This window comes from Chaetomium globosum, genomic scaffold, assembly GCF_000143365.1.
Source record: "Chaetomium globosum CBS 148.51 scaffold_5 genomic scaffold, whole genome shotgun sequence".
Lineage (NCBI taxonomy): Eukaryota > Fungi > Ascomycota > Sordariomycetes > Sordariales > Chaetomiaceae > Chaetomium > Chaetomium globosum.
The window spans coordinates 543,271-556,964 of NT_165980.1; the positions used below are offsets into that span (position 1 = coordinate 543,271).

Sequence of the window (13,694 nt, forward strand, 5' to 3'; positions counted from 1 at the left end):
GCTATTCTTATCTAGAGATGTAACGTGATCGCGTCGCACAAATTCATAGCTTCCATCATATTAGCCATGAGTTGTTCGCCACTGGATACACCTGGTAGTGCTTGCTGATCATCTTCGGCTCCACCCGTATCAGCCCCCAGGCCACTCTGGGACGCTGTTGGTTGGTGAATTGACGGGTGGTGCTTTTTGAGTGGTATTTGGTGTTCGGGTGAGTATTTGGGATGGGAAGGGTGCCCCACGAGGCAGGCACCGAAAGGTATATAGGCCGACGGCAGGTGGTCGGCCAATAGCCGTGTTGATTCGCGGGGATGTCGATGGGTTTTGGTGGTCGTGTGGTTGCTTAGGATGTTCAGTGGCCATTCCGTTGGCCGATATTAGAATTATTGGCGCTTCAAACTCCTTTCGAGCGCCGTGGCATCGTGTCCGAAACCTATAGCAACCTAATGCGGGAAGTTCGCTGGTTTATCGGTCAAGGCCCCCGCTTTGGTAACGCCATGTTACTTATGACAATATACCCTGACCATGTTGAATCGCCGTGCCATCCGCCTCAGGTGCCGAGGCGGGCCCAGTCTCCTTCCAAGCGCGGCGTCATCAGATCCGCTGATAGAACAGCAGGTAGGCCACCTTGTTCTCCTTCATGCTCTCCTTGTGTTGTTGTTTGGCCTTCTGGCCGTTGGTGGTAGCCGGCGCTGCGTTGTTGACAACACTGCTCCACTTCTTGCCACCGGCCGCCTGCTTCCAACCTTCTTCATCACCGGTGTCCTCATCATTGATGCCGACGAAGCGATTGCCAGAGGCCAAGTTGCCCGCGTCTCTCCGTCCCTCGGCCTTGCTGGCGTCTTCTTCGGCGCCGCCCTCGGCGACATCCTCGTTTCGTACCCGCCCTGATGACCGTGTCATCAATGCGGATCCACTCCCGGCCATCTTGGCGACGAACATCGGCAGTGTAATGCCCACCGCTGGCGTTCTTGCCGTGGTGGTAAATGACCGAAATCAAACGGTACCGAGGAGCGCCCGAGTTCCCAGCAAGGATGTTGTTGCGGGTCTGGCGCGACAGCACTTCCCGTGGGAACTCAAACTCAAGCGGATAGCCGATCTTCTTCCAGATCTTGACGGTGCCACCGTATCCCTCAGCGTCGAACTGGAAGCGCTTCAGGTGTAGAACTAGAACTGGCGGCACGGACTCGATGAAGACCTGCTTGGTCGCCCGGACGTCCTTGCCGTGCGGCGAGTTAAAATCACCGTGAAGCACCTCGGACCGTGTAAGGCCCTTGAGAGCATCGATAATGTTGCGGACCTCTGGGGAGCCAATATCCAGCTGGAGTGGCTGATACGGTTCCAGAGTCACCGAGTTCTTCTTTCCCGGGACACGGAATTCCGAGCGGAGATGCCCGCCAAAGATTTTGTTGATTGGCGATAATGTATGAGAGTGGCCTGAAGAACGCGTGACCGCGGACCGCTGGCGGGGGCCAACCTCAAGCCAGTCGTCGGTGCCCTCCACCGACTCATTCGCCCGAGACGAGGTGGGCGACGGTGGGGCGGTCGACGCGGTGGAGTTGGGTGCCGCGCGCATCACCTGGGCGCACTCGTCATGGAGGCCTTCGAGAAGGAACCCGAGAAACTCTTGGGCATCCTCTTGATGGCCGCGCTGCGATTCGTTAGCAAAAAAATCCCACCTTATCGGGGGAAGAAAACCTACTCTCATGCTGGCAAAGCGCGGAAGATTTCGAATAGCTTCGTAGACGAACGCGGGGGTAAAAGGTTCGCCATACTTTTCGTATTCCTCGCTCTTCAAACGCTTCTTTAGCTGGTCGGCCGACGCAGCCGAGTCGATAGATTTGAACTCGCGCATGAACATGACCCTAATGTTATGAGCAATTGCATAATGTGGCAGAAGGATTGGGGTACCCACATGGCATCTACGAGAGGGGTATCGCTCTTGAAGCTGTGGGTTGCTTTCTTGCTGACTTGATCCAAGAAGTCAAAGAAAGGAACGCAAAATATAAGGACTTGCAACACCTATTCTAAAGTCAGACACAACTCGGTTGAAGGGTCGAGAAGTTCTTACCGAGTTCATATAGCACATATTACCGGTGTTCACGAGCCCTCGCGGTTCCAAGAACGCAAGCCTATCTGGGGTGCTGGGCCGGTAGGCTTGGAGGGCTTGAGCCAGCGAGCTCGCGTTGGCCTTGGCAAAACTCCCGGCTCCGGACACCGCAGATGGCCCTTCTGCTGTGTTACCGTTGGTTTCACCTTGGGTATCCGTGGTTGCGGAGCTCGTGCTCGCGACTGCCCCGTTGCCCTTGAATAAACCCGCCCAAAGCTTGGGTTTGGTCCAGGCGGGAGCCGGCTGGATCGCCGGAGCAGCTCCATCCACATTCTCAGCGGAGGGATTGACAGGTTTGGTTTGCTGCTCATCGGGTTTGGTCACAGCGGGTGTGGTTTCGGCACTCTTCTCAACACTCGCTGTAGCCCTAGTTTCTTTGGGGCTAGCCTTCGGCAGTGTGGGGACAGCGGGAACAACGGGGACCGCCGGTACCGCGGGCTTCACGGCCGTAGGCGTGGGGGGTGCAGCGGGAGATGTCTTGACGGGCTGCACTGGGCTCGATGTGGCTGCGCTCAAAGCAGCGGTTTCCGGAAGTTGACCGTCAGTGACGGAGACATCAGTGCTCGTGGCAGAAGTCTCGGCCTTTGTTGGGGCACCAGCGATGCGCTGCGAAGCCTCGGCCGAGTTTTGTGCTTCGTCTTGTGGTTCGTCTTGGGCAACCGGCTCAGTACCGGGAGCGTGCTGTTCAGGTAGTTCTACCCTCTCTGCGTCGGCGCCCAGCAATTTCTTTCTCATTCTCAGCTTCGACAAGCGCTGAGGAAATGGGAGTTCAGGCCGGGAGAGCCAGGGAAGCTGATCAAGGGGTCAGTGCGAGGTCCGAATGCATATGGAATGAAAGCAACTCCGCCTAAAACATACCGGTGGCCTGAAAGGTTGCCTCGGTGGCGAGCTGGGCGTAGGGGAAACTTTGGTGACGGGGTCCGGCATCTGCCGGGGGACGTGTGCTACTTGTTGTGGGACCGGCCGCGACCCAAGCTGCGGTTCGGTCTGAGTAGGCTGAGGAAGCAACTGCACCGTGTTTGGTAACGGAAGTTGAGCGGATTCATATAGCTGCTGGACTGCTGGAGGTGTCATCGGAGCAAGGGGAGCGTGCGAATGCGTCGACGAAGGGGTGTGTGGGATAGAAGGGTTGATGGATGCCGCCACAGGTGGCGGGGGGTGATAAGGTGATGAGACAATCGGAGAATGTTGGGATTGCCGGCCATAAGGCTGCTGTAGAGGCACGAAGTGCTGCATCACCGGCGGAGAGCGACCATATCCGTTATTGGTAAACATGTAGCCGGGCGGACCGGACATGGCGCCATTCTGGTAATGCGGGGGCGGGTAGTAATGGCCACCGGCGTAAGGGTTCGCCATATAGTTTTGTGGGTACATGGGCTGGCCTGCATGCTGTTGGTGGTGGCCATGATGAGCGTGTTGGCCATGGTGATAGGCGTGGACCGGCAGATAGTGCTGGGACCGGCCGCCACGGCGAGGCGGAGGACCACCAGCGGGCGCGGGGCCCATCTCAGTACCGCCCTGCACCTGCTGCCCAGCCGGCAGATGCCCCCGGTTGTTCATCATGCCGGCGTGGGGGTGTGGTGATATGGTTGTTGCGGTAGCTGCTCACTCGATGTGAGGGCCACCGCGGCGAGAAGTCGCGGGTCGGAAATCCAGCAGAAGCCGGGGTCGGAGAGAGCAACTCGTCGGGGAGTTGACGGGAGGGCGTCGGGGATGGTGACGCTGGATGATTTGTGGTCGGGGTCGTTTCAAATGATTTAAGAGCAGCCGATGCGGCTTCAGAAACGGAGGGGTTTTGCTACCGAGATGGCGCTTGCCCTGGTATGAGGTAGCTGATGCAAGAGGTTCAGTCGGGGTTGTTGCTGACTGTTACGAATTATGACGGTGCTGCGCTGCTGGGTGCTGCGACCGTGCGTCGTCGGTGTGAGCTCTTTCTCCAAAGCCTGCACCGGCCTGCTCCTTCGGTCGATGCAATTAAAGCTAAACGGAAGGATCGAAGAATCTTGCGTATTGGGCAACTCGCGGGTGAGCAACGTAAAGGTATGCCAAAAAGAAGGCGATGTCGGGTGATGTTGGTAGTTGACGTTTGGGGTTTCCACAACGATTGCCAAAATTTACCACCAGGCCGCAGGCAAAGAAGCGCTAACGCAAAACACAGTGGCGACAAAACGCCCAACCGACGCTCGGGCCACAACCCCAGGGCAACTTGAGCCGCTTGCCTTTTTAGTTAGGTGGTTGTTACTTTACCTAAGGTAACGAAGAGAGTTGGTAATTACCGGTACCGACCGAGGTCGACATACCTACCTAAACCCGTACACATAAAATGAAGAGGGGACAAAAAGATTAAGTCAGAGAGGAGGCCCGGAACGAACAACCGAAAAGAAGAGAGCAGAAAAAAAGAAGAAGAGGCTGGAAGGGCGCAATATTACAAAAGCCTTGGGTTGAGTCTGTTATATTTTACACTACGCATATACACCTATATATATATATATACATATATATGCTCTATATTGGGGCGATTTACCACTCGTCGTCCCATCTTGGGCAGGGCTTTTGACATCGACTTCGTCCTCTCCGGGCTCACGAATGATCGATCGACTGCCACCGTCATTCATCTTGAAAAATACGCGGAAAGTGTACCTAGTCACGGGGTGCGTTGGGTGGCCAGTTTTATTCGACCAACAGCGCTCATGTTGCATATAAAAGTACCTTCTAAGTGGTTGGGTACTGTCCCCGACGTGGCCGCCGATGCAAGCCCACCTTCTGCCCGACTGACTGGTAACATCCTACTCGTCTCGAAACAGCCACCTGCCTCGTCGCATTGCCTCTCGCCATCTCTCTTCGACAAGACTCCTCTCAGCCCTTTCCGCTTCCTCCTTGTTCTTTTCAATCTCCTGTGTGCTGGGGAAATCTGGGTTCCAATACCCTGGAGGTGACGGCCGCCTCGCAAACCTGTGCCTGTGTCTCCCCAGCCGATTAGCCAAATCCTGGATCTTGGCCTTGAGCCACGTCTCTTGTCGCTCCTCGCCGGTCATCTCGACAAGCTGGTAAGCCTCGGTACCGAGGTAATCCTCCATCATCTTGATGTCGGCTACCCGTGAGAGGATCCCAAGCCCGCCAGCGCTAAGCTCTGATTCCGCCATCGCGCGGAACTGTCTGCCGCAGCAGTTGGGATCGGTGCACCCGGAGAGTTCTGCCCGCTCTTCTCTGCTGCGCACAACCTCATCGAAGGCGTGCTTAAACCCGTTATTGGACCTTGGGTTAACCTTGAAGTCTTCCGGTCTTAAACCCGCTGGCGGCCGGTCTCGCAATCGGCCGGGCTTCGAGGGGTTGCCTTTGTCATGTCTTCGAAGAGGAGTGGCCTTGGGTGCGTTAACTATCGGGGCCGGCTTAACAAGAGCGCCGCTACGTTTCTCGGTCTCCTCTGCTGCCATATTCTCAATGTTTTCCTTGTCAAAGCAAGGGCTGGCACTGCCATGCCGCAGGCGAGCCGGTGAGAGGAAAGCACCAGACTTCTTCGGTGAATTGTCGTTTAGAAGCGAGTGTAGGCGCCCATGTGTCGGTGTCTCATGCGACCCGTTTCCAACTTGCCTCGGTTTGAGGGCGTAGAATGACTCGAACGTCTCTTCAGCAACGTCCGCAATCCCCGAATCCAAAGTCCAGCCTGCTCTGATAGGCCGTTCGCGGTCCTTGTGTGTTCTTGACGGCTTGCGCGGAGATAAAGCTGCCGTAGCTGACCGATCAAGGTACGAATCTGAGCCGCGAGTTGATGTGTACACCCGTTTCTCGATTGAGGGTGCTTCGACTAAGCGCTCCTCTATGGGGGCAACGTCCTTATCTTCTCGAAGGATGTGCCTGCTTTCCCATTCCTGCTGCTTCCTTGGCGTCGGCATCTCACGCTCCTCTTCGTCGAGGTCAATGCTCTCGTGCGGACAAAAAATGGGAGCTTCGCCTGTGATGATGGGTTCCGAGCTACTGCTCTGCTCGGTCTTGATCCTGCGAGGGGACGCCGGCATACCCACCTCGTCATCTGTGTGTTTCCGTTTGCGTATTGTTCTCTCAGAGACGATGACTGGGGCATCTGAGGACGTTTCCTCTTTGATCCTGACCGCAGAACCCGGGGGTGTACCCTGCGGTAGCGGCAAGTCATCCGCTCCATCGCTTCCATCCTGTGTCTCTTCGTCAAGGGGGCCTGCGTAGCCTGGCAAGGATGTCCCCGGCGCTGGCGCTACTTCTTTAGAGTCCCTGGGGTCTTGGGCGGGATCTCCGCGTGACCTAGGGTCAATCGCTTGCTCTGGTTTAGCCACGATGCTCGAATCAAGGACTGCACGATCGGAAAAGGCGCCTGTTTGGTTGGCTGGAGCAGGCCGAGGTTTAGCACTGCTAGAGGGAGGGAGCTGTTCATCAGCGTTCTTGTTACGCTGGACCTTCTTCTCTAGTTTTGCGATCTTCCCCTCTAACGACTGGGCGTATTTTACCCAGTCATCCCGCTCTAGCCGGAACCTCCTCGCCAATCGATGTGTCTCCTCTTGCCGTTGTTCGAGACTCGCGTGTCGCGCAGCAAGCTTTGAGAACTTCTTTTTCCAATCTATCGCTTTCTCGGAGTCGTATTCTGAAGCCCCTGTAGCCAATGCGTCAAGTTTTGTGTTGGTCGAAATCTCCGCAAGCGCAGGGCGCGCTGCTAGAGGTAGAGAAGTGTCTTGTCTGCTTCGAAGCTGATCTAGTTCCCGGAGAAGAGACCGGTTCTCATTCTCCAATTGGTCTACTCTTGTCGCAACCGCTTGAAGCCGAGCAACCTCTGCTAGGAGAGTTTCATGGCAGTCCTCATACCTCTGTTGAATTTCTGCATATTTGATTAACGTTAGTCACAGAGCACGTTCCGCTCTCGGCAACGCTGCAGCGCTTCACGCACCGGCAGCGAGGTCTTCCTCCACTGAATCGCAGGCCGCCTCCAGAGCGGCAAGAAGTGTAGGTCTCCCCTTTCGTGGCCAGTAGTCCATATTCGCTGTCATGAAAAAAAAAACGAGACAAAAACACAGGTAACGACAACATGAAGGGCTGGAATTGGAAATGCTGAGTCCCGCGACGCGCTCTTAAGAACAGACAGGGGTTTAAAGGCGCCAAGACAGGAAATCGACGCGCCTTGTCATGTGATTCGGACAGCTGCGCGCCAGATCCCGCCTTGGAAACGCGCTTCAGGACACAAGTCCGGACTCGGCTCCCGCTTTTGTGGTTCCGCCAATTGAATCGGCTGATATCAACCCCACATTCCGCAGGGCCCCTCGACGCCCTTTGTCTTTTCGGGTGATCTGAGAGGTTGGTTCTGCCCCTGCATCTCGAGTCGAGGTCTTGTTGTCTCGAGGCAAGCAGCCTTTCTTCGCCCTACTTCTCGTGGATTATCGTGTGTTCGTTGCCAAACAAAGCCCAATTGAGCACCGGCACTGCTCTGCGTACGGAATTGGCCGCTAGCCACTTCAGACTTGAAAATTGATGCGCTCAGCCAACACGGAAATGTTCGGGCCGTCGGGTCTGCAGCAATGGAACTGGGGTTAAGTCGTTTGCCGTTGTCTTCATTGATGGCCCACGGTCCGCTGGGATAGCAATATCGGCAACTCGACTGAATGCAACCAGCCGGCCCAATGGTGCGCGATGCGGTCCCGAGAAAGGGATGCCCACAAATGCAACCATCTGAGCAACAGACACTCCATTCCAGTTCCCGTGATTACTTTCCCTGGATGCGTCGTTTGCCTCTCGCGCGGATAACGTACTTGCCGAGTTACGGACAGCTACCGCTCACAGATTGGTTCTTGGTGGTCCCTCAACCTTTGACGGGCTTGGCCACCGCATTCAAGCTCTTAAAGCGATGCCGGGCTTCAGCCGAGAGCAAAGGCCTCGGATCAACAGGCTGAAGGGCGGTCGAACGTGTAAACGAGAGCTATTTGACTGATTTCCCTATCCTTGGGAACCCCACCATCCCATCAACTGACTTCAATGACCCGCAATTTGCTGGAGTGTTGCACATCGGATAATCAAACAAGGCGGCCAAGGAATCATCTGCGAACATGCTTCCAGCGGAGTTCCAGAAGATGTCCCGAATGGGATGATGTGACCCTAGCGAGCGGCACGCAAGGGTTGAGTGAGGCTCGGAGCAAACCAGCACGTCGCTCCAGTTCAGCCACCCTGGAGACACACCAACAATCACCCTGGGTCTCCGTGATCTTCCCTCATAATAGCCTGTCGGTGCGAGGAAGCACCACAAGAGGGTGCCGGGCGCAGAGAAGCTCAACGGCAGGAAGTTTCCGAATGACACACGACCTGGCTCGATCACTGTCCGATGATTTCGAACAACCAACCGTCGTGAAGAGCTATATAGTGCGGGAAAGGCAGAGGTAGGGCATGAGAGATGAGGGAATCTCGAAACTGAGCAGAGTTCAAACTCCCGGAAGGCGCCTGCTTACTATGTATGTACATGGAGAAGTCGGCTTTAGCCACGTATCCTGCCCGCATTGGCGAACTGCAGCTGGAGCACTGCCCCAAAGAACCTAAGACGGCGCGGGAAGTTCGAGAAACGAAATGGAAGTTCAGACGAGGAGATCCGCATTGATGCAGGGGCAAGTCTCCCGCATGCTCTACGCGCTTGGCTGGGGTCGAGTCCAACACACCGACCCAGATGAGATGTGCTTCCATGATAGGTACCTTAGGTACCTTACTTTAGTTACCACCGCGATTGCCAATTGCTTGCCCGCCTCGACCAGACGGGAGGCAAACCGGACCCGGTGACGCCCTGATGCCGTCCCGCTATACTAGCACTGTGTCGATGATACCCAGGTAGTACCGAGGCTCGATGTGGAAGGGGGGATGAAGGAAGGCACGAGGAGCTGGCACGTTCCCTCTCATTTGTCGCAGAAGCTGCATTCAACCGAGAATTCCTGCATTGGGGCCGTTTTCAATACTCTGTATCCCGGCCCGCGTCCCAATCGCCATCCCACACCGTCCCACAGCAACCCGGAGGCAAGGCTCATGTGGAGGGAAACAGGCAGGGAGACCATCGAACAATCCTGGACTGTGAGCCAACTTTCCAGGCGTCGAACATCAGCAGGGGTTGCCCCACACAAAACTGCCACGTCCAGAAAAAATTCAAACCACAGCAATCCATTTTCTGCCAGGTGAACCCGCTCCTTCATTCATCTGTTTCTCGCCTCGTCTCCCTGGCTTACCTGCCTTATCGAGAATCCTGGAACAGTACTTAGTTCTCGGTGCCCCTCCTGCCGCCAACAGCTTTCCTTCCCCTTCCTAACATCGAACATACTTCTTATCAATCGCAGGTAAAGTTTGTGTTGCACATTCTTTCCACACGAAATCCCACTTTTGGTCAGTGAAAATTACCCCACACCTGAAGGTCACCCCACCTTCTCGGTTTTGCACCCTCCCACTCAAAATCAATCTCTCCAATACCGAAACACTCTCTGCAATTCCCCATCCAGACAATTGGAAACTTCCTTCGCCACTACATCCAACCAGACTGACTGGTGAATCGCGTTGCGCAGAACTACCAAACCACCACGCCGACTACCACCCCAAACCACACTATCCAAGATGGATCCCAGCGTTACCCAGGGCCGGGCCTGCTTTACTTGTGAGTTTGCCATCGCAATTCCTTCGCTTTGGCTTCTATTTGCCCCGCGGCTCTGAGCGCAATTGCCGCCACCCACGCCCACATTCCCGAGACCTTTTCCCGAGAATATCGCGCATGATGCAGAGCATCGCGACACCGGCTGCCTTGGTCAGGGAGCTAGTGGGGTTATCTCGCAAGATCTGTGCCGGGGAAGGGAAGCATAAAATGCACACAGGAGCACTGGAATATGGCCAGTTCTTGGCTGCCCGCATGTCGGCCCATCGCTTGCTGCGGCTTGCTGCTTCTCTGTGCCTCCCTCTACGGCAACGCGGCGGGCCCTCGAATGGAATTGGAAATTGGTCATTCCAGCCAATGCCCAGCAATTGGGTTGGACAACGACAGGCCCGTCGACAAGTCCTCGGCTTGCGTTCAGAGACCACCACTACCCATGCCACACAACACTTGAAACCGCCGTTCCTGCTTGAGTTGGGGAGAGATCGTCTGACATGAGAGATTCTAGGCGGCCAAACTACTCACCAGGTATGAAACCGTCGGCGGACGCGGAGAGATCGACCACGAGGAAGTATCGCGATGTTGCCCTACAGACACTAACTGTGCGTCTCTAGGCCCGTGACTGCCCGAACAGGGGTGCGGCTAAGTGGTAAGCTACAATCCGCCATATATGTTCTCACAAATGCTCAATTGCTGACCATCTCTGTAGCTACAACTGTGGTGGTAAGCTCCTCTTGACTGCTAGTCCAGCCTCATCGTGGCGAATCAGACTGACGAGAATTTCCGATTCTTAGGCGAGGGTCACATGAGTGAGTATCCCCGCCCTTCGTTGCGCTTTTGAATTCATCCTGACTTTGGTAAAACCAGGCCGTGACTGCCCTGAGGGTCCCAAAGACACCAAGACCTGCTACCGTTGCGGCCAGCCCGGTCACATCTCGCGTAACTGCCCGACCGACGGCGGCGGCGGCCACTCTGGTGGCCAGTCTGGCGCTGAGTGCTACAAGGTGGGTGACATCGATTCGCTCCCCGGTTTCTTTGCTAACCCATTGGATGTAGTGCGGTGAGATCGGTCACATCGCTCGCAACTGCAGCAAGGGCAACGCGTATGGTGGCGGTTATGGCGGCGGCGGCTTCGGTGGCGGTGGCTACGGCCAGAAGACCTGCTACTCGTGTGGCGGCGTCGGCCATGTCTCTCGTAAGTCGTGGCGAATGTACCCCTCCCTTTGAGAAACCTTGCTCACAATACGACACAGGCGACTGCGTGAACGGCAGCAAGTGCTACAACTGCGGCGTCTCGGGCCACGTGTCGCGCGACTGCCCCAAGGAGTCGACTGGCGGCGAGAAGATCTGTTACAAGTGCCAGCAGCCTGGCCACGTCCAGTCTCAGTGCCCCAACTAGGTGGTGGACGTGACACGGCCGCCGTTGCCTTCGATGACCCCGGTTCTTTCGTCGGTCGGTCAACCTTTGGCGATTTGTTCTAGCTCTTTACGAACGAGGTAGAAGAGGATAACAAGGGGAGTCGCTGGGTAGTTGGCGGCCCCAATGGAGGTTGAACGACATGCGGGTGCGCTATACACTACCTTTCTGGTGGATCTGTCTGGTGCTCGCGCGCCGGAGTTCCACGGGTTGTATTGCTGGTATCTCAGTGGCCTGGATACCCTCTCAGTTGGCAATGTCCTCGGCCGGTTGTTGCCGCATTCTCGGGGCTTGGAACCATTGTGTCCCTCCCCCAAGTTTTTGTTTTCTTTCCTTTTCCCACACTCAGCACAGCCCTACCGCGCTTCATTCGGAAAGCATCATCACATCACGACTTACGGATCACCGGGCAACGGAAAAGTTTGACCATCTTGGCGTCGGGACGGCGAGGGCTGCCTTATCAGGTCTGCATTCAAGTCTCTCTCATCGGGTGGAGCGCTGCATTCATTCGCCTCGTTGCAATGTCTGGCTTCTCGGTTTTCTTTCTCACGGATTAACGACTAGATCATGGGACCGAAAATGGGCTTCATCTCAGGTTCCATAGAAATGATAACGGCCCGGGGTTACTGACGCTGCTTCTCTTTCGTTTTGGTGTTGAAGTGTAGTACGTATTGTAAGCTGAGTTGATCACGCGCAACGATTCATAAACTTGTTTGCCAATCAACCGCGCAAATAGAGAGAAAAGTTGATGGATTCCCCAAAACACCAAAATGCCTAACCGCCGACCATGCTCAATGATGATGCCTATGTACAACGACAACAACGACAACAACGATAACAACAACCTGGAATGATCTCGCAACAAAAACCCACTCGCCCCTTCCTATCTATCTACAACACCGCCTTGGGCATAAACTTCATGGCCTGCCTGACACCCAAATCCCCGAGCACTTCCTCGGCGCCGCCTAGGATGGAGTCGAACTTGTACGTACGGTTGAAGTTCTCAATGACGCGGCCCATGCCGGTCTGGGTCAGGCCGCGGCCGCCCCAGATCTGCACGGCCTCGTCGGCGATCTCGTGGGCGGCGCGGGTGGCGCTCATCTTGAGCAGGGCGATGGGGCCGCCCAGGTGCTTGGCCTGCTCCGAGTAGGCCATGTTGCACATCTGGTAGGTGATGGTCTCGAGCCACGACTGGTGTGACTCGCACAGCGCGATCATCTTGGCCAGCTTCTGCCGGATCACGGGTTGGTCGATCAGCCGCTTCTTGAACACCAGCCGCTGGTGCGCCCACTTGAGGGATTCTTCCACGACCAGCCGCATGTACCGGATGGTGGCGCACGCCATGGTCCAGCGCTCGTGGTTGAAGTTGGACAGGATCACGTAGATGCCCTTGTTCTCCTCGCCGAGGAGGTTGGTGGCGGGCACCTTGACGTTGTCGAAGGTGATGTAGGTGGTGCCGGCGGCGGGCGAGTACGACGTCTTGATGGGCTTGGTCTCGACGCCCTCGCCGCGCTCGATCAGCAGCACCGAGAGGCCCTTGCCCGTGTTGACGCCCGTGACGAAGTAGTCGGAGAAGACGCCGTTGGTGATCCACTTCTTGGTGCCGTTGACGATGTAGTGCTTGCCGTCGGGGGTCTTGGTGGCCGTGGTGCGGAGCCCGGCCACGTCGGACCCGGCGAAGGCCTCCGTGATGGCCAGACAGATCTTCTTCTGGCCCGAGAACACCTCGTCCGTCACCTTCTTCTTGAGCTCGGGGTTCTTGCAGAAGTTGAGGATGCAGGTGAGACCGATCACCATGCCCGCCATGTTGCCGTCTTGGAAACCGCGGCACGCGGCCCGGACCTGCTCCTGCGAGCAGATCATGTCATGGAAGTAGTCGAACTCCTTGCCGTCAACGGCGCCGTTGAGGAGGTTCACGCCGTGCATGTGCTTGCCGGGGCCCATGCGCATGTGGAGCACGCCCGCCTTGGACATGCGCTCGATGAGCTCCTGGCTGACGTACTCGCCCGAGCGCTCCTTCTCGAGGGCCTCGGGGGTGATGTACTGGTCGGTGAACTCGCGCATGGCACGCTGGAGGCGGCGATGGCTATCGTTGAAGTAGGGCGACTTGAACGAAGGGGTGAGCCAGAGCGGCTCGGCGTATGGTACGGTCGAGATCTCGCCGAGCGCCGGAGTGATGATGGACTGCTTCTCGCCCTCGATGGTGCCGATGGCCAGGTCGGAGTACTTCTGCAGCACCTCGTGCCTGTGGAGGTTATAGAAGGCGATAGTGGCGTCAGTGCCGGCGACCTGGCGCAGAACGGCCTCGCCGCCCGGGTGGGCATCTAGGAAATCGGAGACATCATAGACGACAGTGTCAATGATGAACCAGGTGCTGTCTTCGGTGTTGTTCTTGGCCACTTCGGCGCGGGTAAAAGTCTTGGAGGGGACTTCGAGAGGCATGGTTGCGGCAGTTCTTTGACTCTTCGTTCTCTAAATTGGATTTTAGAGGGTATCACGAGGGGCAGAGCAAGACAAACAAAAGGGGCAGTGTCACTGGAAAT

General features: G+C 56.3%; 4 protein-coding genes across 4 annotated transcripts; 1 reads left to right on the plus strand and 3 right to left on the minus strand.

Annotated features, from left to right (window-relative positions):
* Positions 1 to 591: 591 nt before the first annotated feature.
* On the minus strand, positions 592 to 3,667 carry CHGG_07011 (uncharacterized protein; the record flags this gene model as incomplete). Its single annotated transcript, XM_001224666.1, has 6 exons — positions 592 to 884; positions 958 to 1,648; positions 1,700 to 1,862; positions 1,913 to 2,019; positions 2,069 to 2,860; positions 2,966 to 3,667. The coding sequence occupies 6 exons, from the start codon at positions 3,665 to 3,667 to the stop codon at positions 592 to 594; spliced, it is 2,748 nt and encodes a 915-aa protein (XP_001224667.1).
* A 1,226-nt stretch (positions 3,668 to 4,893) lies between these two features.
* On the minus strand, positions 4,894 to 7,107 carry CHGG_07012 (uncharacterized protein; the record flags this gene model as incomplete). Its single annotated transcript, XM_001224667.1, has 2 exons — positions 4,894 to 6,950; positions 7,020 to 7,107. The coding sequence occupies 2 exons, from the start codon at positions 7,105 to 7,107 to the stop codon at positions 4,894 to 4,896; spliced, it is 2,145 nt and encodes a 714-aa protein (XP_001224668.1).
* A 2,885-nt stretch (positions 7,108 to 9,992) lies between these two features.
* CHGG_07013 (uncharacterized protein) lies at positions 9,993 to 11,133 on the plus strand (the record flags this gene model as incomplete). Its single annotated transcript, XM_001224668.1, has 7 exons — positions 9,993 to 10,109; positions 10,349 to 10,383; positions 10,444 to 10,457; positions 10,529 to 10,543; positions 10,602 to 10,738; positions 10,791 to 10,929; positions 10,988 to 11,133. 7 exons carry the CDS (start codon positions 9,993 to 9,995, stop codon positions 11,131 to 11,133), a joined length of 603 nt encoding a protein of 200 aa, XP_001224669.1.
* A 909-nt stretch (positions 11,134 to 12,042) lies between these two features.
* Positions 12,043 to 13,593, minus strand: CHGG_07014 (uncharacterized protein; the record flags this gene model as incomplete). The annotated part of the gene is made up of 1 exon (XM_001224669.1): positions 12,043 to 13,593. The coding sequence occupies one exon, from the start codon at positions 13,591 to 13,593 to the stop codon at positions 12,043 to 12,045; it is 1,551 nt and encodes a 516-aa protein (XP_001224670.1).
* Between the last annotated feature and the right edge of the window lie 101 nt (positions 13,594 to 13,694).